Source organism: Balaenoptera ricei, chromosome 18, assembly GCF_028023285.1.
Source record: "Balaenoptera ricei isolate mBalRic1 chromosome 18, mBalRic1.hap2, whole genome shotgun sequence".
Lineage (NCBI taxonomy): Eukaryota > Metazoa > Chordata > Mammalia > Artiodactyla > Balaenopteridae > Balaenoptera > Balaenoptera ricei.
This window is the reverse complement of record NC_082656.1, coordinates 8,126,968-8,154,158: the sequence shown is the minus strand read 5'-3', so window position 1 is coordinate 8,154,158 and position 27,191 is coordinate 8,126,968. Positions and strand designations below refer to the sequence as shown.

Sequence of the window (27,191 nt, the reverse complement as noted above, 5' to 3'; positions counted from 1 at the left end):
GAAGTGAAGAGAGTCCCAGGCAGGATAAACCCAAGGAGAAACACACCGAGACACATAGTAATCAAATTGGCAAAAATTAAAGACAAAGAAAAATTATTGAAAGCAGCAAGGGAAAAACAACAAATGACAATGAAAACACGACGACCCAAAACCTATGGGATGCAGCGAAAGCAGTTCTAAGAGGGAAGTTTATAGCTATACAAGCCTACCTAAACAAACAAGAAAAATCTCAAGTAAACAATCTAACCTTACACCTAAAGAAACTAGAGAAAGAAGAACAAACAAAACCCAAAGTTAGCAGAAGGAAAGAAATCATAAAGATCAGAGCAGAAATAAATGAAATAGAAACAAAGAAAACAATAGCAAAGATCAATAAAACTAAAAGTTGGTTCTTTGAGAAGATAAACAAAATTGATAAGCCATTAGCCAGACTCATCAAGAAAAAGAGGGAGAGGACTCAAATCAATAAAATCAGAAATGAAAAAGGAGAAGTTACAACAGACACCGCAGAAATACAAAGCATCCTAAGAGACTACTACAAGCAACTTTATGCCAATAAAATGGACAACCTGGAAGAAATGGACAAATTTTTAGAAAGGTATAACCTTCCAAGACTGAACCAGGAAGAAATAGGAAATATGAACAGACCAATCACAAGTAATGAAATTGAAACTGTGATTAAAAATCTTCCAACAAACAAAAGTCCAGGACCAGATGGCTTCACAGGTGAATTCTATCAAACATTTAGAGAAGAGCTAACACCTATCCTTCTCAAACTCTTCCAAAAAATTGCAGAGGAAGGAACACTCCCAAACTCATTCTATGAGGCCACCATCACCCTGATACCAAAACCAGACAAAGACACTACAAGAAAAGAAAATTACAGACCAGTATCACTGATGAATATAGATGCAAAAATCCTCAACAAAATACTAGCAAACAGAATCCAACAGCACATTAAAAGGATCATACACCACGATCAAGTGGGATTTATCCCAGGGATGCAAGGATTCTTCAATATATGCAAATCAAGCAATGTGATACACCATATTAACAAATTGAAGAATAAAAACCATATGATCATCTCAATAGATGCAGAAAAAGCTTTTGACAAAATTCAACACCCATTTATGATCAAAACTCTCCAGAAAGTGGGCATAGAGGGAACCTACCTCAACATAATAAAGGCCATATATGACAAACCCACAGCAAACATCATTCTCAATGGTGAAAAACTGAAAGCATTTCCTCTAAGATCAGGAACGAGACAAGGATGTCCACTCTCACCACTATTATTCAACATAGTTCAGGAAGTCCTAGCCACGGCAATCAGAGAAGAAAAAGAAATAAAAGGAATACAAATTGGAAAAGAAGAAGTAAAACTGTCACTGTTTGCGGATGACATGATACTATACATAGAGAATTCTAAAACTGCCACCAGAAAACTGCTAGAGCTAATTAATGAATATGGTAACGTTGCAGGATACAAAATTAATGCACAGAAATCTCTTGCATTCCTATACACTAATGATGAAAAATCTGAAAGAGAAATTATGGAAACACTCCCATTTACCACTGCAACAAAAAGAATAAAATACCTAGGAATAAACCTACCTAGGGAGACAAAAGACCTGTATGCAGAAAACTATAAGATACTGATGAAAGAAATTAAAAACGATACAAACAGATGGAGAGATATACCATGTTCTTGGATTGGAAGAATCAACATTGTGAAAATGAGTATACTACCCAAAGCAATCTACAGATTCAATGCAATCCCTATCAAATTACCCATGACATTTTTCACAGAACTAGAACAAATAATCCAAAAATTTACATAAAACCAAAAAAAAGAAAGAAAAAGAAAAAAAACAGAATTGCCAAAGCAATCCTGAGGGGGAAAAAAACAAACCAGGAGGTATAACTCTCCCAGGCTTCAGACAGTACTACAAAGCTACAGTAACCAAAACAGTGTGGTATTGGTACAAAAACAGACATACGGATCAATGGAACAGAATGGAGAGCCCAGAAATAAACCCACACACCTACAGTCAATTAATCTTCAACAAACGAGACAAGAATATAAAATGGGAAAAACATATGAAAATGTGTTTCCCAGTCTCTTCAGCAAGTGGTGCTGGGAAAGTTGGACAGCTGCATGTAAATCAATGAAGTTATTAGAACACACCCTCACACCATGCACAAAAAAAAAACAAACCTCAAAATGGCTTAAAGACTTAAAACATAAGACATGACACCATAAAACTCCTAGAAGAAAACATAGGCAAAATATTTTCTGACATAAATCGCACCAGTGTTTTCTTAGGTCAGTCTCCAAAGGCAATAGAAATAAAAGCAAAAATAAACAAATGAGACCTAATCAAACTTACAAGCTTTTGCACAACAAAGGAAACTATAAAAAAAAATGAAAAGACAACCTATGAGATGGGAGAAAATATTTGCAAATGACGTAACCAACAAGGGCTTAATCTCCAAAATATACAAAGAGCTCACACAACTCAACAACAAAAAAACAACCCAATCGAAAAATGGGCAGAATACCTTAATAGACATTTCTCCAAAGAAGATACAGATGGCCAGTAGGCACAGGAGAAGATGCTCAACATCACTAATTATTAGAGAAATGCAAATCAAAACTACAATGAGGGGCTTCCCTGGTGGCGCAGTGGTTGAGAATCCACCTGCCAATGCAGGGGACACGGGTTCCAGCCCTGGTCTGGGAAGATCCCACATGCCACAGAGCAACTGGGCCCGTGAGCCACAACTACTGAGCCTGCACGTCTGGAGCCCATGCTCTGCAACAAGAGAGGCTGCAACAGTGAGAGGCCAGCGCACCGCAATGAAGAGTGGCCCCCACGTGCTGCAACTAGAGAAAGCCCTCACACAGAAACGAAGACCCAACACAGCCAAAAATAAATAAATAAGTAAAATTTAAACTGTTGATTCATTAAAAAAAAAAAAAATTACAATGAGGTACCACCTCACACCGTTCAGAATGGCCATCATTAAAAAGTCTACAAATAACAAATGCTGGAGAGGGTGTGGAGAAAAGGGAACCCTCTTACAATGTTGGTGTGAACGTAAGTTGGTGTAGCCACTATGGAAAACAGTATGGAGGTTCCTCAGAAACCTAAAAATAGAGTTACCATATGACCCAGCAGTCCCACTCCTGGGCATATACCCAGACAAAACTATAATTCAAAAAGATGCATGCACCCCTATGTTCATAGCAGCACTATTCACAATAGCCAAGACATGGAAACAACTAAAATGTCCATCGACAGATGAATGGATAAAGAAGATGTGGTACATATATACAATGGAATACTACTCAGCCATTAAAAAAAACAAAATAATGCCATTTGTAGCAACATGAATGCAACTAGAGGTTATCATACTAAGTGAAGTCAGAAAAAGAAAAATACCGTATGATATCACTTATATGTGGAATCTAAAATATGGAACAAATGAACCTATCTACAGAACAGAAACAGACATAGAGAACAGACTTGTGTTTGCCAAGGGGGCGGGGGGTGGGGGGCAGGAGAGGGATGGAGTGGGAGTTTGGGATTAGCAGATGCAAACTATTACATTTAGAATGGCTAAACAACAAGGTCCTCCTGTATAGCACAGGAACTATATCCAGTCTCCTGGGATAAACCATAATGGAAACGAATATAAAACAAGAATGTATATATGTGTATAGTTGAGTCACTTTGCTGTACAGCAGAAATTAGCACAACACTGTAAATCAACTATACATCAATTAAAAAATAAAATTAGAGTCTGTCATACAGAGTGAAGTAAGTCAGAAAGAGAAAAACAAATATAGTATGCTAACACATATATATGGAATCTGAGGGAAAATAAAGGTCATGAAGAACCTAGTGGCAAGACGGGAATAAAGACACAGACCTCCTAGAGAATGGACTTGAGGATATGGGGAGGGGGAGGGGTAAGATGTGACAGGGTGAGAGAGTGGCATAGACACATATATACACTACCAAACGTAAAATAGATAGCTAGTGGGAAGCAACCGCATAGCACAGGGAGATCAGCTCGGTGCTTTGTGACCACCTAGAGGGGTGGGATAGGGAGGGTGGGAGGGAGGGAGATGCAAGAGGAAAGAGATATGGGAACATATGTATATGTATAACTGATTCACTTTGTTATAAAGCAGAAACTAAAACACCATTGTAAAGCAATTATACTCCAATAAAGATGTTTAAAAAAAAATTAAATTAAAAGAATGTTAATAAAAAACAGATGTTGAAAGGCTGTAAGACTAATAATATGACTTCCTTTAATATACAATATACTAATTTTAAAAATAAGAAAAACTGAAATGAGAGGCAGGGATTTGCCCAAGGGAACACCTGCAAATCAAGAATAGCCATGCAGCGTAGCAACAACACACACACACACACACACCATGTACAGAAGATAAACTGCATCGTCAGAAACGGGCCTGCCCCCAGACTCCTAGCAGATGAACACAGGTCACGGCTGTCTCTTTGGGCAACACTGCCAGGGCCTCTTCATCCTGACCACAGCTTCCTACCCAAATGTATGTAAGGAAGTATTTTCAAAAAAGAAAATAGTTATTGAACTAGTTGCCTCCAAATACCCAAACTTTCAAGAAGTAAGCAACAAAGCGGAAAACGGACACTTGGGTTCAAATAGTACAAAGGTCTCGTTTTCCAAACAATACAGAGTACCTACACATAAATTCCTGGAGTCCACACTCCTGGGTTAGCTCTGATAAGTGGGGCTTAAGAGGGGTGATTGAAGACAATGGTTTTCAAAAACTTATTTGACTATAACACAGTGAGAAAACAAGAAACACAGTTCATATGCAACCAATTATGTTTTGTGTATGTGTATGTGTATAAAAACTGGAAAAATATCACATAACAATAATACTCTTATTACATGTGATGTACATGATATATCTGTTATTCTATTCCATTCTGTATTTCATTATTTTTAAATGATGGTATGATCCATTAATTGGTTTTACCATCCATTAGTTGATCCTGACTTGCTGATAAAAAAAAAAGCTGGGGCTTCCCTGGTGGCGCAGTGGTTGAGAATCTGCCTGCCAATGCAGGGGACACGGGTTCGAGCCCTGGTCTGGGAGGATCCCACATGCCGCGGAGCAACTAGGCCCGTGCGCCACAACTACTGAGCCTGCGCGTCTGGAGCCTGTGCTCCGCAACAGGAGAGGCCGCGATAGTGAGAGGCCCGCGCACGGCGATGAAGAGTGGCCCCCATTTGCCGCAATTGGAGAAAGCCCTCGCACAGAAACGAAGACCCAACACAGCCATAAATAAATAAATTAATTAAATTAAATAAAGTAAATAAATTAATTAAATTAAAAAAAAAAAAAAAGCTGATTCTTAAGCTAGATCACCAGAAAAGTCTCTTGTAATATTAGAGAAACTATTATGTCTGCAGCTTTTATCAATGGTAGATATAAGACAATCTCATGAAGAATGTTTCTGCATCTTTGTAAAGTGCTACTAAGAACAGAATATTACACTGGTCAATGTTATAGTTATGTAAAGATTAGTACCAGTGTTCATGCATCTATTTATTCATTTATCCTTTGTATCCTGTAAAAAATGAGTCCCCATGCTAGGAAGGGGGAATGGAATGGGAAATGAGACTCAGGTGCTGCCTTCAAATAATTCATAATCTGGGTGGAAAACAGAGAAGTAAATAGGCAATTAAATGATAATGGTTTGTATAACATGCTATGAAAGTATATTAGAAAGGCATCAAACCCGGATTTCAGGGGCTGGACTAGGCTGAAGACTCCAGGAATAAGTAGCTGATAGCGCTGTCAAGTCCAAACGCAGGAGGAGGACGGGCCAGGTGACAGGCAGAAGGCTGGGGTGAGGGGCAGTGCTGTGTACAGACCGGCAGACGCCATATCTGAGCGGAGAAGTTAAAAAATAGTGCGTCTGAGGAACAAACAGGTTCAGCACAAATTCTTTTAAGATGAGGGTGCAGACTAATGAGGCTAAGAAGGTAAAACAGCATCTGCCAAGATCACAAGAGGCCTGGTAAGCCTCAGTGAGGAATCTGGACTTATATTCTAACGGCAACGAGAGGTTAAAAAAGGATGTGGAAGACTTTCACTCCCCTGGTAACGCAAAGAAAAATCCGAATAAAATAAAGCTCACATTAAGCTACGGAACTGTTGAAGAGATGGATGACGTGGAGCCCGGGTGCTTCCTGGGAGGAGCCCTTCCCGCGGAGGCGGCAAGCGGGCAACGTGGGTCTGGGGGCGGGAAGGCGGAAGGAGACCCGCTAGAGGCTTTCGCTCCACGGCCTCAGGAGCACCCGGGAGGCTGGGAATTAGGCCAACAAGAGGTGGTTAAAATTGAGGCCTGATCCAGATCAACGCGACTCTGGTTGAAATCTGAACGATTATCTCCTAGTCAGACGACAAGAGTAGGAAAGAGTTCGCACTACAATCAACGGGAAGGCAGCGCAGGTCCCCGAGCAGGGGAGCGAGAGGACCAGGTGGTTTCGGGGAGTCTGTGTGACTGCAGCACGGAGCGGAGGAGGACGAAGGGCAGGCAGACCAGGAGGCTGTGGTGGTTCCTTCCGGGTTCGAAGTATTAACACCTTCCTGCTACAAAATACATAACCCCCGCTACCAAGGACAGGGCCCTTTACAAAAGGGGGAAGCTCTGGCTTAATGGGCACCAGCACCTCACCCAGGAAACTAATGCATCACCATAAGCCTGCAAAGAGCTGGAACCTTTTTTTTTAATGAGGATGAGCTCAATACGCCTTGGCTTTACGCTTTAGTGTCTTCTCAAAGGCCTCTGTGGACCTCTGTCTCCTATGGCTAATGGAGGGTCAACATTAGCAGTGGGTCAACAAAGACCAGTACTCCTGCCCAGGCCTGGTCTTCACTAGGAAAGGGCCACCTCCATAACCACGTTGCAGTCACCACTGAATGGGCCAGAGCAAACCAGGACACCTGGAATATGACCCTGCAGTAGTAGTCCTGCAGCAGGAATGGTTCTCATCTAGGAGATCCCAGAGTAAGAATATGAAGTCCTAGCCTTCAGAAGTCTATAATCCAGTGCCTAGAATGGTGCCCAGCACATACTGGACATTCAACAAAAACCTGCTGAATAAATTTAAATTACTATAGTGGATAACAAGATTCTCCCTAAATACCCCAATAGCAAAGACTATAGAAATAATAGAACAGACTAACTGCTCAATTGATTTACTTACATGAATCAAATCAAAAATCTTTCCCCATAAGAGATTAGGCAGATGCTTATTTAAAAGCACTGATTTTTAACTGTTATTTAAACCCTATAAATCCCACACAAATATCACTTAATTGCTGAAGTCTAAACTTCTATACCACTCTTTTCCCAAATGTGATTTATAAGCACCGGGTAATTAAAAAGTCTAATGACTTACTTTCTGAAATTAAAATCTATATCCAAAATGTTTTGCATTTAGACTATCAACACTAACTGGTTGCCCAGGAGCACTCACGACTACAGGGGCATTTCTACCAGGTTCCCTGACACACATCTGTACACTGTCTCTTCCAGGAGTAAAACATTCTTCACTGCGGGTTCTTGTTAAGGTTCACTTTCCTATTATAGTAGCAGCTCCCACTGACAGAGCACCTGCAGATCAGCGTAGATCCCACGGCCACAGACCCATCTCTGCATCCTGGAAACGGAAGTGTAACGTTGTGCGTATCTGCAGAAAGCCATAGTTACCCTCCTCCTCCTGTGACGTAGCTGTAGCCGCCGGTGCCCAGGCCGTAGCCGTAACGCTCTCCCAGAAACACGGGTTCACTGGCATCGTAACAGCTCAGTAGGTGCTGGAGCCTGGAGATGCTAAGATTCCCAAGGGAACAGAAGCGATAATCACGTAATTCAAATGTGTTTTCAGAGTAAATATTTCATGGTTCTTACAGCCCACTGGTCATATTATGCAATACTACATGGAAGTCATTTAGAGATGAAATTCAAGAGACTTACAGAAGAAAGATTTTTTTAAAAAAGAAAAAAAAACTGAACACTGTGCATTACTGGAAACAGGAGAGAAACTGAGAAACAAGGGCCCCCTCTCCAGTTTTAGCAAAGCCCCTGGCGGGCGTGGCTGCCTCGTTCGGGTGGGCAGGGTGGCAGGTGTCCTAGCTCACTTCTACCGGTCCTGCTCCCGAGCGTGAACTGATCATCACACCTTTTCAGGTGGACTTGGTATTTTAAAAAATTCTTCATGGCTAAAAAAGGAACTTTTGAAGTATAGATGAGGTCCATGTCAGGCAGGCAGCCAGCAGGTAGGGAAGAGAATGTGTAAGCAGCAGAGCTTTCCAGGAAACCTTCAGGTTTCGATGCACCACTGTGCTTACGCTCTCAAACGTGGCTTCCCTAATCTACGCTCTTTTGTGTCTATTTGTTTATACCTCTGGCCCCTATGCTTCTTTGTCGTGTGTCTTGCAAAGGGCCTTGAGAATATCCATGAGCTGCTCAGAAGGATGCCAGCAACTATGGCTGCTGTAAGGATGAGAAAAAAAGATTTCATAGGAAAATAAAATCTATATTTTTTTTTAAGTGGAGACAAAGGTTGATGTTATTTAAGAAAGGCTGGTTTTCCCATGTTTTAAGAACTTCTGTCACTTACAAATGCCTTGTAAAGTCCTTCTACTGTTTCTTCTAATTTAGAGCTTTTCAGGTCATACACACCAAATCCTAGCTTCCCTCATGATATTAATCAGCGTGCCTCGAAAAAAGTTTTTCCGTGGCTGACTTTGGATTAAATATGTTTTATGCACGAAGTAAATTTCAGTGTTTCTCACGCCCGTGACGCGTGAGCATCATGCGTCTCTAGGAGCTCGCTCTATCAAACAAACATCTCTCTCAATTAGTAATCGTGAACTCTTCTCAAGAGCAACATTCACATCTAGGACACTGCTGCTGTAGCGTCTCATTTTTCCTGTCTGTGAGAGGTACAGCAAGGGCCGTCTTTTCCATCTGTGCTTATGCATCTTACACCCAGCTAATAAAGCTGACGCTGAAAGAGAAAACAAATCTGATGTATGAAAAAAAATCTCTTACAAGTGCGGTGCTTAGAGTCTACAAGTTGACTGATCAGGTCTGTATCTGCCTAAAGGTCAAGGGCTCTGATAATGGTGACAGTTTCTAAGAGGCCAGAAAGTGTTTGAAAACTACCCTATTTTTGACACAGAAGTTAAACATTCTAGGCTCCTAGTTTGGAATCAGTATTCAGGAAGTCATCTAATAAATACCTCTGCAGGGGAAAGCAAGGAAGGGTGTGGACACCTAGTAAATCACCATTCGGTCATGGAGAGACAAAGATCTCTAAGGGAAATTGCAGCCTTTGCTTGGTAAAAAGCTCCCTAAAAGCTCAAAGCCCCTTCTAGCAAATGCGTGAAGAAATGAGAAGTATTTCCCTTCTTCCTGCATATTGTAAAATTATCAATTAAACCATAAACCCTCAATTTCTGAGGTTAAAATAACTAGGATTTAACATCTCATCTGGGTTTCTTTTCCTAGTAACATTAACCGTTTCCGTATTTGCAAGATCATACTAAAGCTGAAGAAGCATAAACTGAGCCTGACAACTATTACATAACTTCATATTTGGTAAAAACTGGAAATGTGGCTAAAGCAGGCAGATCTCCAAGTTCAATCCAAGGGAATTGGCTACCGAACCAGGAAAAGAACTTCATTTAACAATCTGTTACCATTTCAGGCAACCTGAGGCACAGAAATGAATAGAAACAGTATGGAAATGTTCAAGTGCAATCAAAATTGTATTAATACATTTTAGTGTTTTATCATTCTCACTCAATTTCTCTCTGTATATATATACACACACACACATATCTGTATTATGCCCCTTCCCCCAAACACATCAATGTGCGTATTCTCAGAACAGTGAAAGTTAGCCACCTCAGAAACTCTACCGCTGACACAAGTTTCTTAAAAAGTTAACACACCTATTATATGTCCCAACCATTCTGCTCCTCAGTATTTCGCCGAGATAAATGAAAGCAGATGACTATACAAACACATGTACACAAAGGTTCACAGCAGCCTTAACTATAATCCAGAACTATGAACAGTGACACAGCGCTTGTATCTAAGCTAACACCCATTTTCCAATTTTATCGACTGACCCAATAACATTCTTTATAGCAATTTTTCCCTCCAATACAGGATGGAGCCCAGGATCCTGTACTGCATTTATTTATTATTCACTTTATTGTCCTTTAATCTGGAACAGTTCTCAGCTTTTTGTCTTTCATGACATTGGTATTTTAAAATAATAAATGCCCACACACCCCCCCCCCCTTTTTAATAGATTGATCCTCATCTTGGATTCGTCTGATGTTTCCTCATAATAAAGGCAAGGTTACGCATTCCCAGGTGCAGTATTATATAAGTGATGTTGTCTGGCATGTGGTGTCCACCTGTCCTCCAATGGGAGTATCTATTTTGATCACACGGCGCTGCCTGTGTCTCCCCTGGACACTTACAATTTTCCCTTTGCTATTTCTCAGTCTCCAGGCAGACACTTTAACAACCAGCAAATATCCTGGTCCTCATCAAAATTCACCCCGAGTTTAGCATCCGTTAATGATTCTTGCCTGAATCCATCTTTACTATGATGGTTACAAAGAGATGACTTTTCCAGCTCCATCATCACTCCACATTTATCAGTCAGAACTCCTCGTTATCCTGCTAGCTAGAGCCCGCCTGTTACGGACTGAATTATGCCCCCAACCAAAATATTCATATATTGAAGCCTTAATCTGGGATCTGACTGTATTTGGAGATGGGGTCTATAAGGAGGTAATTAAGGTTAAATGAGGTCATAACGGGACCCTGCTGTGACAGATTTAGTGTCTTTATAAGAAGATACACCAGAGAGCGCTCTCTCCATGGCCCACAAAGAAGAGGTCACGTGAGCACACACCAGGAGAAGATGCCTCAGAAACCTCCCATGCCAGCACCTTGATCTTGGACTTCTCCAGCCTCCAAAACTGTGAGAAATAAATTTGTGTTGTTTAAGCCACCCAGTCTGTGATATTTTGTTATGGTGCCTGATCTGCCTCATTTACTTACTTATCTATTTCTTTCTTTATTATAAGCATGAACTCCCTGATTCCTAATTTTAATGGTTGATAATCCATTATCGTCCTTAATCACACTGATGCTCTTGTCCCAGATTCTGCCAAAGAGAACCTTTCCAAGCTCACTTCTGTGTCCTCTGGACATGCACTTTTTTTTCTAAGCACTTCCTTACTCTCTGGTATAAAAAAGAATGAATGTTCCAAATATCTTCTTGTATCTTCCTTGCCTCAGCCTTAAAATCAGTGATTTCTCTGAGACTGGTTCCTTTTAGTAGAAAAGTAGCAATATTAGTTCTGATCATTATTAGTTGCTCAGGGCTACTGGGGTATCTTTGCTTCTGGTCTTCTTTGGTGGGAAGAACTAGGAAGATGTGTGTGTGTGTGCGTACACACACACACACACTTTAGAAATCATGAGTCTCACAGAAATTATGAATTCTTGCAGATTTCTCCACTCCCAATCTTCCAGCCCTACCTTAGGCCTCTTCCTTGACCTGGCCCGTCCCATCTCCTCCCACAGTGAGCACCACGGTTCCCAACCAACGCTGTTACCACTTACTCACCTACTCAGCCCTACAGTGTACCTAAAATACCTTCAGAGCTGCTTCACCCACATGGCGACTGAAAACTCAGGAGTTGTCTGACATCCCCCCCTCCTCCCACCCCTGACTGAAGGTGTGTCCCTAAATCCTGTCTTCAACAGTATTTGCATTAGTTATACTTTCCCTTTAGTGTGATTATGTTTTCATTTGAAATGCAGTTGGGTTCATTTGTTTCAGCTTTCTCCTCATCCTTGTTGATTTTTCTCGTCCTTACAGATTTATTTTATTTTTCAATAGGTAAAATATTAGCATGATTCCCAAAGTCAAAACTAAACTAAGAGATAAACTCAGCAAAGGGTCACACACACCCCCCCAACTCCAACTACCCGATCCTCCCATCCACCCGTTTGGAAACTACTTCATGGTTTTCTGGCTTATCTGTCCATGTGTCTTTTGTACAGGTACGTCTACATGGGTATGTTTTATTTCCCCTTATTTCTTCCATACAGGGTAGCAAACTAAATACATTCTTGTGCACTTGGCTTTTTCCATGTAATGGTATCTTCTGGAAATCACTCAATACAATTTGATTTCTTTTTTTTTTTTTTAAAGGAACCAAAATTTTGGTTCATTAGTTTGATCCTCTGCTTTTTTTGACCTCTACCTCATTATTTCTGCATTTATCTTCATTATTATTTTCTTCCTTGTTTTTGGGGGGTTGACTTTGTGATTCTTTTCCTAACTTGTTGAGTTGGGAATTGAATTTTTTATCTTTACTGTTCCCATTGGCTTGGCAAACCTTATCCATCCCTTTATTGTTAGACTTTTTGAATGATTATGTATCTTTCATATAAAGCATAGAGTTGGGGTTTATTTTATGAGCCAGTGTGAAAAGTTTGTTCTTTTATTAGGGGAGTTAAGCCCACTCACACTTTGTGATATGACTGATGTTTGATTTCAACACTAAAATTATTTTAGGTTTGAATTATTATACATATTATACCATATGTACTGTGTTTCTTTATCTACTAACATTCTGGATATTAGAAAGTTTTCTTTTCCTGGTATTTATCTTCTATTTAACTTTTCATGTCTTACCATGCTTTTTTTCTTACTTGGTCTGTCAGTTTTACATCAGTATCCTTTGAATTCCATCCATTACCTGTACAATAGGCCATGATCTTATCCTATTGTCCCTTTTCCTTCCTTTTTTTTTTTAAGTTGCAAACTTTCTACTTTGTCAGAACATATAACATTTACACACTGTTATTTACCCATGTCCCCACCCCTGCTGTGATTTTAGTTCTACAGTTAAATACATGAAATGCTCACCATCAGTCGTTTTACCCAGATTTCATCTTAGTTGCATGAACTTCTTTCCCTAATACCAATATATTCCTTAGGAAGGGCATGTGTGTACACTATTCCCTGAGTTTATGTACACTGAGAACCTTTTCTGTAGCCTCAATACCGAAGAACATCTTAACTGCGTATAAAATCTGTGAGTCACAATTTCTTTGTTGAAAATGTTTCTCCACTGTTACCATATTTCTTATGTTATTTTGAGAAGTCTGAGACTAGTCTATAATCTTCTTGGTCTTTAGATTATTTCATCATTTTGCCTAGAGACTCAGAGGACTTTATGATCAAAATCTTAACAGTTTTACTAGGATATGTGAAGAAGCTGATGATCCCAGGTCAGTTTTCCCTGGGACCTACTAGGCCCTTTCAAGATATAAATTAAGGTCTTCTTTTATTTCTGGTAATTTACATATTATTTCTGTTCTTTTGATTTTCGTCCATCAGAGACTCCAATTGTACATGTGTTAGATTTCATTGCTTCCTCCATTTCAAACACAGACATTGTGAATTTTACTTTGTTGGGGGCTAGATGTTTTGTGTTTCTATAAATATTCTTGAGCTTTGTTCTTGGATGCAGGCCAGTTACTTAGAAACAGTTTGGTCTTTGGGGGTCTTTCTTTAGTATTTGTTAGGCATGACCAAAGCACTGCTTAGTCTAGGGTTAGCTATTTCCCACTATTAAAGCAAGACCCTTCTACAAACTCTACCCAATGCCTGTGAATCAAGGGTTTTCCAGTCTGGCTGGTGGGAAGAGGTACCATACTCAGCCCTCTGAGAGTGTTGGGCACCACTCCCTCTAATCACTCTGGTTGGTTCTTTCTCCAGCCTCCAGGAGTTTCCTCGTACATATGCACCGACTAAACTCTACTGCCTACTTACGGGGTGCCTCCACAGATGTGCAGTGTTCTCTTCCTGTGCAGCTCTATCCTTTCCGGTGCTCTGTCCTGCAAACTCTAACGGCCTTGGTCTCCCCAGACTCTCAGCATCATCACTTCAACTCAGGGGCTCAGCTGGATTCCACCTGGGTTCCCCTCGCTGGGCAGCGACGTGGAAGCTCTCTACGACAGTCAGCTGGGGCAGTCACAGGACTCACCTCATTTGCTTCATGTGTCTCACGGATGACTGTCATTTGTTGCCTAATATCAGTGTCTTAAAAACACTTATTTCATATATTGTGTCCTTTTTGGGGGGTTGTTTCAGATGGGAGGGTAAATCCAGTCCCTGTTACTCCATCTTGGCCGGCAGCAGAAGTACCCATCACAGTTTCTGACTATGAATATATGTAGAATTTAAAGCCACCCTAGGACAGGAATGACCCCTTACCTTATTAATGTGTCATCATCCACAATGACTAACCATGCTATTTTGTCATAGCTGTGATTCAGAAATCTTTCCAAGATGGCAAATGTCTTTCCACAATGACCTAGGAAAGGTGAGAAGAAAACTTACAATGCATTATTTTCCTTAAAATATATATAATTCATTTGGAAACATTATTTTAGTTTTAAAGTGTTGTAAGTAAAAGTGTAAACACTGACATGCACCTTAAGAATTTGAAATTTTAAAAATGATCCTTTTCGAATTTCCATAGACATAGTGAACCAGGAAGAACATTAGAGATCATGAAGTCAAAGTCATTCATTTCGCACATAAGGGACTGAAGACCTAGAGAGGTGAGGGGAATTACACAAGGTCAAGTACAGGTAGGACTAGTATCTTCATGCCAGACATACAAGAAAGTTGTACGCCTCGAAGAAATTACAGGAGCCTGGCATCTTTCCTCAGATCTACTTATTCTGAAGGGAAATATTAGAACCTCAAGCATCACAACCTTTGGGAAACAATGGTGCAAAAGTACAGTATTACACCTTCAATTATTTATTTTGTAAATATTTGCTATAAGGTTTCTAATATGCCAGACATGGTGGCCAGTTCTCGGATGTGCACTAAAGATACAATACTGAGTAAGACAGAGGCACAGTCCCTTAGATGCCAACAGATATCGAAGCTTTAATGGAAAATGCTGGGGCCAGGGTAGCAGTGAAATGCTTGGGAAGAGAACTCAAGACGATAAAAAAGAATAAGCCCCTCTTTTCAACAAAGTATTTGGTGACAAAATAGAGAACAAACCACTTTATTTAACCTTTATTTTCCTTATTCTTGATCTCTTTATTTTTAACCATTATAGTATGTATTTTTGAAAGCCACCTCAAATTCCTTTTGGATAAAGTAGAATATAAATATGAGCAATAATAAGGTCAGACTAGAAATAAATTAAGAAATCAAGTAAGGAATGCATCAACAAATAAATGATTATTATAGTCAAAGTCTAAAAAGCAAGATAAGCAGAAACAAAAAAAGAAAAAGAAAATTCAAACAAAAATCATTTTTCCAAAACAGACTTAGTGATATGTTTACTAACCTTGTCAGAATAATCGATAACTACAGGAATGACATATCTGATCTACACTGTACTTTTATCAATCAAGGCATTATGAGCAACGCTACCATAAAATAATCAAGATAAATTACTCTATAGAACAAGATAATCAACTTACTCTTTTTTTTTTTCATAAAAGGGTTTGGAGAAACCAGAAAACTAAAGAAAAAACATGGCAGGAACACTGGATAAAAATTAAGATGAACAAAGAGCATCTGCAGGTGAGGTGGCCAAATTTCTACTTCCATTTTTTTGAAATAAAAAATGTTTTGAATTAGAAAGCCTGCAATCTGAAGAGAAAAGCAGGCATACTTCCAACAATTTACTAATTAAAATATTAATATATATGGATACATATATGAGCTTATACTACATATAGCCCATGTAGAATGTGGTTAAGTGCTACTCAGAAGTACAAGCAAAATGCGTCCTAGACCATAACAGACCATAAGCTTCAGGAGGATGGAAACTGTCAGCTTCATTCCTGCTTCCCTCAGTATCTACCAATGGCTGGCGTGCAGCAGTTGGGTAACAGTCCTGGCTGGATAAATAGCTAAAATTAAATGAGGAGATGCTTTGTATGGGAAGATGATAAATTAACTCTGGACACCCCATTATGGCCACTATGAAGGTACAAAGAAATCTGTTATTAAACTCTATCATAACTGTCATATGCATAATTGTCATGTGTGTCAATCATATCAGTATGACCGACTGAAAACTTGTAACCTTTGTTAGCACTAAAAGCAGCACTTAAACTGCAAGAATCCGTCCACATCCATGGGTAAAGATGTGAGGGAAGGAAAGAAAGAAACTTACACGTGGCAAAAATTATACTATTTATAAAATATTTCATTTTTATCCTAATTTACTATAATTACAGAGTGGACATTTGGCTTTTTTTTTTTTTTTTGGTGGTGGGATGGTGGGTCGCCGCACGGCTTGCTGGATCTTAGTTCCCCAGCTAGGGATTGAACCCGGGCCATGGCAGTGAAAGCGCAGAGTCCTAACCGCTGGACCGCCAGGGAATTCCCCAGAAAGGACATTTTGAATAAGAGTCGTCAGAACTAAGGACTCACCTCTCTCTGTATTAGGAATTCCCAGATCCACCGTTGGAATGGAACTGTCTGCGTAATCGCTGTAGTATTCGATGTGACCTGCCTGCCCCGCCCAAGTCTGCTTTACGATGGGGACTGAAAAAATGAGAGAGGGGACCGTCACTGGCACAGACATCTAGGAAGCCTGGAATCTCAAAGCGGCAGGATAACCACCTATAAAGGAAGGGAAGCATTACTTGTTCTTCTTCAGGTGTCTCAAGACTAAGCTTGCTTTCTACCCTGAGAAATGCCAACAGCACGGGAATAAAATCCTCTTCTTGAGGCATTTTCACATATACTCTAGAGCCGAGCACTTCTCATTGCTGGTGATAAATACACTGCCTCCATATAAGGATAAATTTTCTAGTCTGATTATACTGTTGTGTTTACATTAATTTTAATTTTAATTAATTTTTCTCTTTTCCCAATAGGCTGCTTCATTTAAAATTCACAACTGGACTTTTTAAATGCTTCTGAGGGGGGGAAATATAATTACTCCTAAGGATTGGAATATTGTATGTGGTTGTAGCTGAGATGTAAACTTGCCTCCCTCACAGTGGAGGGGGGACCTTTTCAAACTACGCATATCTCTGCCCGAAGATTCTAACAGGGCCACCCAACCCTATAAAGGGCATGACCCTACCCCTGAGAATCACTGCATATGATGGCTGATGTTACTGAGCTGCACTTTCGGAAAATGTGGAAAAATAAGATGGAGAACGTTGCAGATTCTAAAATTCTGTCATGAACAGATAAATTATTTTAATACAGTGAACACAAAGAGCAGAAAACTCTCCTGGTTTTCTGCATTTTAGGGCGAGATGCTCAAAGGTAGCCGTGTCTCCACACCTGACATACAGAAATCTGCTTGATCACTGTTTGATATTAATTCACTTGACCAACTATCCCAGTAATTATTTTCTTCTGTACTTTTTTTAAGTTACTATCTGCATCTCTAAATTTTAAGAAGGGGTTTCCGTTGTTATTTTAATAGAAAAGATCATCATATCTAGATTTTATATTCTGTTGATTTAAGAATCTCAACTCTGATGAACCAAATCTTCAGTTAATATTTTGAGACTTGATCAGATCACTTATCTTTCCCTTTTTCCCAATCTAAATAAAAATAAATGATATGCAAAAACTACCCATGCAATGCCAAATTTAAGTGTCTAGCTATGTCATTCAGCAAAGTGGGAGAGAAACTCAGACAGCCCTTACGTAGAAAATACAAAAGTGTACCATTTTATAGTACCATTATTGACCAGCTTTTAAAAAAGAAAAAGACCGATGAGTTCTGGACATTTGCTATAGTCATCTCCAAATTGCGTATTTTAAGCCACTAAGTATTATTTTTATACATTAAAATGCAATTTTTCTGCAATCATAAAAAGGCAGATATAAAGATTTCTCCATACCAGAATGGACAAAGATGCAGTAAACAATACATAAGGTCGCTGAGGGGGAAAAAAAAGAAAAAAGAAAAGAAACCCTTACTCTGTCCAAATTCCAGCACAACAAAACTCAGCCTTGGCCCTGCAGTGGCAGCTTGCTTTGCATATAACAAGCAGGACTCACCCAGACAAGGCTCTCCGCAGCCTGCAGCCGCTAGCGGTCGCACTCGTGGGTAAAATGTCCTCCACTGCGTAACGGGAAGAAGCTGTGAGGAAAGGCCAAGAATTTCCCTGGGTCCCAGCACCGGGGTCCTGCAAATTCTGCTTGCACTTTCCTCAGCCTTTAGCCTTCAGATTCTGTTTGCTCTAAGAGCTTTAATAAACAGCACAGGCATTTCTTCTCAGTTCTCTAATTTGAATGAAGTTAAAATCAAAATCAAGTGTGAGTTAGCTCTTCACTACACCTAACTACTTGCTTCCAGTTTTCGTTTGAAACAGATGAAACAGAAATGTCACTGAAGTTAAGAATTACTGTTAGACTCAGTGCCCAACACCCCACACAGGGCCGGGGACGTAGTAGGTGCTCAATAAATAGCAGACTGAGGACTGGGTTTTGTCAGAATTCCAACGAAAGGCCAAGGGCTCTTTTTGGAACTAGTTTAAAGGAAGGTTTTATTCTTATAAATGATTCATCCTTTGGTACAAGACTGGTACCACCATTACCAATCATTTGAAAATAGACAAACCATTTCAACACAGTAACGTGTTCTGAGACTCTAACACCAAAAGCATCCAGCAGTGTATCATCTGTCCCCTTATCACTGTAACACCTGTGCATTTGTAAAGTAAGGCTAAGTCTCCTACAGCAGCAGGTGAAGACTATTTGCAACCAGAGTTGATTCACAATTACTTAAAACTTTAAAAATATTGGTCTATTTTATTGTCACTGTTTGAATCCTAAATTGGATTCATTCTATTATTTATAATATATTTCATATTGTATTGAGGCACTAGATTCCTAAAGATATTAAACTTGGAGAAATTACTTCAATATAGTTATGTGATCTACTATCTCATTTTCAATACAGAGAAGCATACTTTCTCCCACATAATAAAACAATAGTTAATGCCTCTTTCAAGAATGTTTGCCACAAGATAATTTAAAATTGGGGCAAAGTAAAAACTGTACTATTTTAAAAAACCCTCTGCCCAGATGGCGTATGTCTTCCACGTGGCTTTAAAGCCTGGAAGCAGGAGATACATCTCCCTACGAGGCCCAGAACACACTTCTACTCCCAGTGAACTGACGTGCAAAAGTGACTACAAGTGAAAATGAACTGACGCTTGAGCCCTGTACAAAATCTACCACACAATCAATTGTGCATGATCATTTTGATTTAAGGAGTCTGCTGTTTTCAATTAACAAACGGACCTTTTGTCTCAGTAGGACCACAAAGTAAAGCCCTGGTTTCTCTTCTCTTCTCAGGGAGAGACCTAGCGACAGCACCCAGCGCGTGCTCTGCTTCCCGGGTTTAGAGATGAGGCGTCTGGAAGACGGAGGCGCCCCGTCCTGGCTGACCTAACACAGCAGTTCAGGGCAGGCTGGCCCGTCTTCATCTGTGCAGCAGCCAGGGGAGAACCAAAGTCCCCTTAATAATTCATGCACTCACTTCATCTAACACGGGGTGTGGCCTGCTAGCTGGCTGCCTTTTCATTCAAACCCTCGTGTTTTCAATGCGCAGACTGCGCCACGGTACCTACCAGAGGGAACACGGCTACCACGCCCTCTTCAGAGTAAGTGTGTTCAGACCTAGAGGGAAGATCACTACAGTGAAGAGAGCAAGCAGGGTTTTTTTTTTATTCTGAAAGGAGTAAAAGTGTTTATGTTTAGGAGCTCAGGAAGCTGTGAAAAGGAACTAAAGGCTGAGCAAATGGCAATTTAACCTCTTTAATGAGAGGGAGGCACCTCACGACCCACCGCGAACAGAAACAGTGGCTGCCACGAGGTGTCTGAGACCCGCGTGGGAACCGCGTGGCAGAAGGACACGGAGAAAATCCGTAACATTCACTGACAGCTCACGTCACACGCGGAAGAACACATAACCCAAGAGGAAGTGATCGGGCGGAACGTTCAACTCCAGAGATCTTTTCCTTGCTTAAACACAGCTGCACAAGCTGCGGCAGTTCATCACTTCATGTAAAATACCTTCCAAGTGTCTTTAGAACCCTACCGACTGCTTGCATGTGCTGTTCCAATGCTGTCAATATGTATTTCTTTCTTAAGCCAAAAGATAGAGTATATTTTTGCTAACTGTGTCCTAAGTTGCTTTATTTCATCTAAATCAGAATCAAGATACAAGCAGTTATCTAAACACTTGTTTCACTGTTGGGCAAAAAAAAAAAAAAAATTACAAGATGTAAAATCATTTTTTCTAATTTTGGAACTTGGCTTTATTATCAAGTTTTCCAAAAGAGTATGAAAAATGAGTTCAATGTATATGTTCCCTTGCCTTGACTACAGCCTTAAGCAGAATGTTCCATCCCTCACCCTCGTCCCTGGAGGAGCCAGGAGTAGGGGCCGTGGCTAGGGTCCACCTACGCTCGGAACCCAGGGCAGCGCACACACAGTGAGAGCCTGCCTCCGGGGAAGTCACTGACTGTGTAGCCGGCTCTCAACTGCTCACAGATAAATACAGTCTTGTCTGTGTTTATTTTTTCCTTCGCTGTCATTTGGTTTTTGTAACTTCAAGTGTTTCTACCAGAGTGCATACAGAAAGAAAAAAGAAAACAAAACCCCCCAGTTCGTGTATTCTGCTTGACTAGAGCAGTTAATATGCGAGGACAAGATGGGAATCTGAATTCCCAGCTCAATGTATATTTTAAATCATCTGAGGGTTTGAATTCCTGGCGATCCCCTCCTGCTACTGAAAATAAAAAGCCTCCTGCCACGGCTTCTGGCCACGTCAAAACTGACCCTGAGCGCAGCAGAGCATCAACACAGCTATGAAGTACTATTTATCAAGCATGAGATTTACAATACATCCACAGAGAGTGCAGCACAGCTCTCTGTGGCAGAAAGAACTGGGGATTTGGAGCCAGAAACCCTGAGCCCCAGCTCCCCTGGCTCAGTCTACAAGATGCCGGGCTATTTGTGTCTCAACCCATAGGCAGCTTTCTCTATGATATCAACCGAATAAAAATAATGACCACATCGCAAGGAACTATCAACATGAAATCAGATGATAGGATACATGTGAAAAACACACCAGAAAATGTAAAAAAAAGATTAGCAGTCAGAAGCAGCTACTGTGGCGTTGTCACTGAAACTAAAACGATTACTGGATAATTCTCTGGGCCAAATGGTGACTGGACTAGATTTCCTAAACGAGGAGCAGAGCCCACTGGCCTGGGCAGGTTTCACTTCCGTCAAGCAAAATGGACATCAGAGCCCCTAAAATCCTGCTGCCTAGACTATCTTTTCAAACAAACAGGTCCAAGTTTAAAAATGGCTTGTCACAGCAACTCGGCTGTGACATCCTCAAAATACCTCTTAGGTCTCAGGCTGCATTGATCCCAGATCCAAATTAAGAGCAGTAAAATCAGTGCATCTGGTTATGGGAGGCTTGGTTTTAATGCTCCTAACAGGCTTTGAAGATTTAATCATTTTTAAAGACCTTTGACTCAAAATTCAAATATAAAAGCATTTGATAGATATCTGAAAGGATTATCACAACCTTATGCAAAGTTAAGAAAGCAATAAACTAGATTATTATAAATGACTACATTAAAATTAGCAAACTTTTTTTTTCATTTCTGTAGAACATGAAAACTACAACAGGGACGGTCCCTAATTTTACTGCTTAACTGTCAACTTGAAAAATGTGTTTCTAAAGAGAAAATACTACCACCCCCATTCCTAACATTGATATTGTACTCCAAATGCAGCTTCAAGAACAAATAAATCAATCTGAGCACTTCTGTTTGCTGTTTTTTTAAAAAAAAAAAAAAGCAGCTAGTTCATTTCCCTTAACCCTTTTTTTTAAAACATCTTTATTGGAGTATAATTGCTTTACAATGGTGTGTTAGTTTCTGCTGTATAACAAAGTGAATCAGCTATACCTATACATATATCCCCATATCCCCTCCCTCTTGCGTCTCCCTCCCACCCTCCCTATCCCACCCGTCTAGGTGGACACAAAGCACCGAGCTGATCTCCCTGTGCTATGCAGCTGCTTCCCACTAGCTATTTTACATTTGGTAGTGTATATATGTCCATGCCACTCTCTCACTTCGTCCCAGCTTACCTTCCCCCTCCCCGTGTCCTCAAGTCCATTCTCTACATCTGTGTCTTTATTCCTGTCCTGCCCCTAGGTTCTTCAGAACCTTTTTTTTTTTTTTAGGTTCCATATGTATGTGTTAGCATACGGTATTTGTTTTTCTCTTTCTGACTTCACTCTGTATGACAGTCTCTAGGTCCATCCACCTCACTACAAATAACTCAATTTCGTTTCTTTTTATGGCTGAGTAATATTCCATTGTATATATGTGCCACATCTTCTTTATCCATTCGTCTGTTGATGGACACTTAGGTTGCTTCCATATCCTGGCTATCATAAATAGTGCTGCAATGAACATCTGGTACATGACTCTTATTAAATTATGGTTTTCTCAGGGAATATGCCCAGTAGTGGGATTGCTGGGTCATATGGTAGTTCTGTTTTTAGTTTTTTAAGGAACCTCCATACTGTTCTCCATAGTGGCTGTATCAATTTACATTCCCACCAACAGTGCAAGAGGGTTCCCTTTTCTCCACACCCTCTCCAGCATTTATTGTTTGTAGATTTTTTGATGATGCCCATTCTGACTGGTGTGAGGTGATACCTCATTGTAGTTTTGATTTGCATTTCTCTAATGATTAGTGATGTTGAGCATCCTTTCATGTGTTTGTTGGCAATCTGTGTGTCTTCTCTGGAGAAATGTCTGTTTAGGCCTTCTGCCCATTTTTGGATTGGGTTGTTTTTTTGGTATTGAGCTGCATGAACTGCTTGTAAACTGTAGAGATTAATCCTTTGTCAGCTGCTTCATTTGCAAATATTTTCTCCCATTCTGAGGGTTGTCTTTTGATCTTGTTTATGGTTTCCTTTGCTGTGCAAAAGCTTTTAAAAGTTTCATTAGGTCCCAATTGTTTATTTTTGTTTTTATTTCCATTTCTCTAGGAGGTGGGTCAAAAAGGATCTTGATGTGATTGATGTCATAGAGTGTTCTGCCTATGTTTTTCTCTTAAGAGTTTTCTAGTGTCTGGCCTTACATTTAGGTCTTTAATCCATTTTGAGTTTATTTTTGTGTATGGGGTTAGGGAGTGTTCTAATTTCATTCTTTTACATGTTGCTCTCCAGTTATCCCAACACCACTTACTGAAGAGGCTGTCTTTTCTCCATTGTATATGCTTGCCTCCTTTATCAAAGATAAGGTGACCATATGTGCATGGGTTTATCTCTGGGCTTTCTATCCTGTTCCATTGATCTATATTTCTGTTTTTGTGCCAGTACCATACTGTCTTGATTACTGTAGCTTTGTAGTATAGTCTGAAGTCCAGGAACCTGATTCCTGCAGCTCCGTTTTTCTTTCTCAAGATTGCTTTGTCTATGCAGGGTCTTTTGTGTTTCCATACAATTGGTGAAATTTTTTGTTCTAGTTCTGTGAAAAATGCCAGTGGTAGTTTGATAGGGATTGCACTAAATCTGTAGATTGCTTTGGGTAGTATAGTCATTTTCACAATGTTGATTCTTCCAATCCAAGAACATGGTATATCTCTCCATCTGTCTGTATCATCTTTAATTTCTTTCATCAGTGTCTTACAGTTTTCTGCATACAGGTCTTTTGTCTCCCTAGGTAGGTTTATTCCTAGGTATTTTATTCTTTTTGTTGCAATTGTAAATGGGAGTGTTTCCTTAATTTCTCTTTCAGATTTTTCATCATTAGTGTATAGGAATGCAAGAGATTTCTGTGCATTAATTTTGTATCCTGCTACTTTACCAAATTCATTGATTAGCTCTAGTAGTTTTCTGGTAGCATCTTTAGGATTCTCTACGTATAGTATCATGTCATCTGCAAACAGTGACAGTTTTACTTCTTCTTTTCTGATTTGGATTCCTTTAACTTCTTTTTCTTCTCTAATTGCTGTGGCTAAAACTTCCAAAACTATGTTGAATGATAGTGGTGAGAGGGGGCAACCTGTCTTGTTCCTGATCTTAGTGGAAACGGTTTCAGTTTTTCACGATTGAGAATGATGTTGGCTGTGGGCTTGTCATATATGGCCTTTATTATGTTGAGGTAAGTTCCCTCTATGCCTACTTTCTGCAGGGTTTTTATCATAAATGGGTGTTGAATTTTGTCAAAAGCTTTTTCTGCATCTACTGAGATGATCATATGGTTTTTCTCCTTCAATTTGTTAATATGGTGTATCACATTGATTGATTTGCGTATACTGAAGAATCCTTGCATTCCTGGGATAAACCCCACTTGATCGTGGTGTGTGATCCTTTTAATGTGCTGTTGGATTCTGTTTGCTAGTATTTTGTTGAGGATTTTTGCATCTATGTTCATCAGTGATATTGGCCTGTAGTTTTCTTTTTTTGTGACATCTTTGTCTGGTTTTGGTATCAGGGTGATGGCGGCCTCGTAGAATGAGTTTGGGAGTGTTCCTCCCTCTGCTATATTTTGGAAGAGTTTGAGAAGGATAGGTGTTAGCTTTTCTCTAAATGTTTGATAGAATTCGCCTGTGAAGCCATCTGGGCTTTTGTTTGTTGGAAGATTTTTAATCACAGTTTCAATTTCAGTACTTGTGATTGGTCTGTTTATATTTTCTTTTTCTTCCTGGTTCAGTCTCAGAAGGTTGTGCTTTTCTAAGAATTTGTCCATTTCTTCCAGGTTGTCCATTTTTGGCATATAGTTGCTTGTAGTAATCTCTCATGATCCTCTGTATTTCTGCAGTGCCTTCACACTTTTTTAATGAAAGGTATTTGTCAAAAATCACCCTACACTGCCAATGCAGGGGACACGGGTTCAATCCCTGGTCTGGGAAGATCCCACACGCTGTGGAGCAACTAAGCCATGCACCACAATTACTGAGCCTGTGCTCTAGAGCCCACGAGCCACAACTAATGAGCCTGCACGCTGCAACTACTGAGCCCACGTGCCACAACTGCTGATGCCCGCACACTCTAGGGCCCCTGTGCTGCAACTACTGAGCCCGCATGCTGCAACTACTGAAGTCCGCGTGCCTAGAGCCCGTGCTCCACAAGAGAAGCCACTGCAATGAGAAGCCCACGTGCCGCAACAAAGAGTAGCCCCCCCTCACAGCAACTAGAGAAAGCCCACGCACGGCAACGAAGACCCAAAATGCAGCCAAAAATATATAAGTAAATAAAAGAAACTTTATAAAAAAAAAATCATCCTACAGAGCCCTTACAGACTATGAAAAAAACAAAAGAATATTAAATCTAGGTTAAATTTATGGTAAATGAAATTTTAAAGTGCTATATTGATTTTTGATAGTATTTTAGGACTCATAATGAATGCATATGTTTATTTAGGCTGATTTAATAGGACTTAGAATTTATCATGACTATTTTAGGTAACCATGAAGGTTTATAGTAAATGTACTTTTAAGATAGTGTTGACTATAACAAGATTTGAATTTATGTCAGTGTCTTAAACAACACTTTAATACCAAATTATAATATTCTTTTATTTGGAAAATATGTTCTCCTTTAAAATATAATTTGTAAATATATTATCACATAAATTATATAAATGAACTCCCCACATAGCTCTAATCCCACAAAAAAAGACAGCTGGTTTAGAAATCTCTCCTCTATAAATATCACACTCTTGGTGAAATTGAGTCTGTTCCTGGAAAAACATTAAAATATGTGCTAAAATTAGAAAATGCAGAAGACTGTCTAACCTTCAATATCAGAAAAGTGCTGCTTGAAATAAGGTGAAAAAAGAGATAAATTATGTATTTATATTTAAGATAGGCTTTTTAAAAAATAGTATCATAATAATTTAGTAGAATTCTGTAATGACACCAACAATTTGAATAAAAACAACATTCATCTATCAATACACGCAGGATTTCCTTAAGAAGGAACCATTGCTTGTAAGGCACATTTTTCCTTTTCTCTATATATCTACATGTGAGCAAATACATATCCTTACTTAAAAGTTCTGATGTGTGCATTTGAAATAAATATAAAAAGAAGGAACAGTGTTAGAAAAACATTCTTTTGGCGTTCTGTTACCCTGAAATCCCCTCTCATACTCTTCACACAGCTCCGAGACTGCACTTGGACACAACAGGACATTGTTTTGCAAAATGGATTGTTATTCACTTACTGTCTCCTAGATTGCCACAGCTGAGCTTTTCCATTTCCAATTTAAAATACTGCTCTGATCAGTCCTTAGACAGGCTGTGACCACTCATGTTGCAATACAAAATTGTCTTTTCTAATTGATCTGGTGATTGAGGTGGTATGATGAGGAATACTGATTAAACAAACTGCTTCTACTTCAATGACATATTTGTCATTGTCCCTTTTATTTTGAGGGTTGAGTTTATATCTGGTTTGTACTGTTTTTTTTAAAGGCAGTTTGGATTTTGAAAGTTCAATAAAAATGAATAACCCAAAACATACTTCTGTCACCATGAAATTTCTTGCATGTCTTTACTGCAACAAAAATATCCTTCTTCTTCACTGGATTTCCCTAAAAAAAGAAAAAAAAGAAAAATATATGCATACATGTGCACATCCACATTAGCTCTCACATGCTCTCAAGTTCAAATTCACCAATGTCAGGGACATCAGACTTGTCTCCAGGATTAAGTTTTAGGGGAAAAAAGGAACTGTAGCTCCGCTGACCACAAAGCCTTTGCTCAGGCAGACCGGCACCAGGATCCCGGCTCTGCATTTCCACTGTGTCACCTGGACGAGTGTCCTCAGCTCTCTCAACTTCGTCTGCTCATTTAGGAAATTGGGATGATGACCACCCGTGCGGCTGCTTTTATTACTACTATTTATTAAGCGCATCACAGGTACCCAGTAAACGTGGGCTACCTTCCCTTGCCTTTTTCCAGCTGGTGAAGATTTTGACAAAGGGAGAGAGAAGTAGGGGGATGTT

General features: G+C 39.7%; 1 protein-coding gene across 11 annotated transcripts in view; it reads right to left on the bottom strand.

Annotated features, from left to right (window-relative positions):
- Positions 1–27,191, bottom strand: part of B3GLCT (beta 3-glucosyltransferase) — a 119,244-nt gene that overhangs the window by 15,948 nt on the left and 76,105 nt on the right. For 9 of the 11 annotated variants that reach the window (XR_009498758.1, XM_059903049.1, XM_059903048.1 and 6 more), the window contains exons 10-14: positions 26,708–26,777; positions 16,597–16,710; positions 14,401–14,500; positions 7,788–7,907; positions 6,210–6,377 (exon numbers count right to left, since the gene is read on the bottom strand). Coding sequence is in view for 10 of the 11 variants with exons in the window: in XM_059903049.1 (XP_059759032.1) it covers positions 6,210–6,377; positions 7,788–7,907; positions 14,401–14,500; positions 16,597–16,710; positions 26,708–26,777 (572 nt within the window). In the remaining variant the exon portion in view is untranslated. The remainder of the gene's footprint in view (positions 1–6,209; positions 6,378–7,787; positions 7,908–14,400; positions 14,501–16,596; positions 16,711–26,707; positions 26,778–27,191) is intronic. The other 2 variants (XM_059903055.1, XM_059903057.1) reach the window with 2 other exon arrangements.